Genomic DNA, 477 nt, shown 5'->3' with positions numbered 1-477 from the left:
TCCTTGCATAATCTTGTAAAAAAAAAGGCCCCCTTTGTAGGAATTTTACACCCTTTTTTCATAGCTGCTTCTGTTATGCCAAGCTATGTTACATCTGAGATATCAGGGAAGAGTACTGTACTCTCTAATCTGATTGTCAGTAAATAGCAAAATTGTCAATAAAAGTACATAAATACATTTATACCTCACTGAAAAGTTTTCTCAGTGTAAAGTTTGCTTGCTTTGAAATTTAAATAAACCCATCTCATAAAGCAAATAATAAACCATCTCTCCAGTTGAAGAGATTGAGATCGAGAAGATGAACATCATGCCAGAGCGAGCAACTGTAGATGTAGTGGATGACTCTGTGCAAGACTCCATCCTGAACACCACTGCTCCCACCAGTCTACCTCGGACCAGAAGGTGAGTGGCCAAGACAGTTTTCAAGTTTGTAGGAAGAATATTTGGTGCTGATATAGGAGAGGGAGCTTTTACTTA

At 38.4% G+C, this 477-nt stretch overlaps 1 protein-coding gene across 1 annotated transcript in view; it reads left to right on the top strand.

The window, feature by feature from the left end:
- LOC119592758 (protein hu-li tai shao-like) overlaps positions 1-477 on the top strand; it is a gene marked incomplete at its 5' end in the record, with an annotated part of 105,614 nt that overhangs the window by 88,029 nt on the left and 17,108 nt on the right. The window contains 1 exon segment of the mRNA XM_037941690.1: positions 276-402. Within this exon segment, the coding sequence (XP_037797618.1) occupies positions 276-402 (127 nt within the window).

This window comes from Penaeus monodon, chromosome 30, assembly GCF_015228065.2.
Source record: "Penaeus monodon isolate SGIC_2016 chromosome 30, NSTDA_Pmon_1, whole genome shotgun sequence".
NCBI classification, from domain to species: domain Eukaryota; kingdom Metazoa; phylum Arthropoda; class Malacostraca; order Decapoda; family Penaeidae; genus Penaeus; species Penaeus monodon.
The sequence above is the reverse complement of the archived record's forward strand: the minus strand, read 5'-3'. Positions and strand labels throughout refer to the sequence as shown.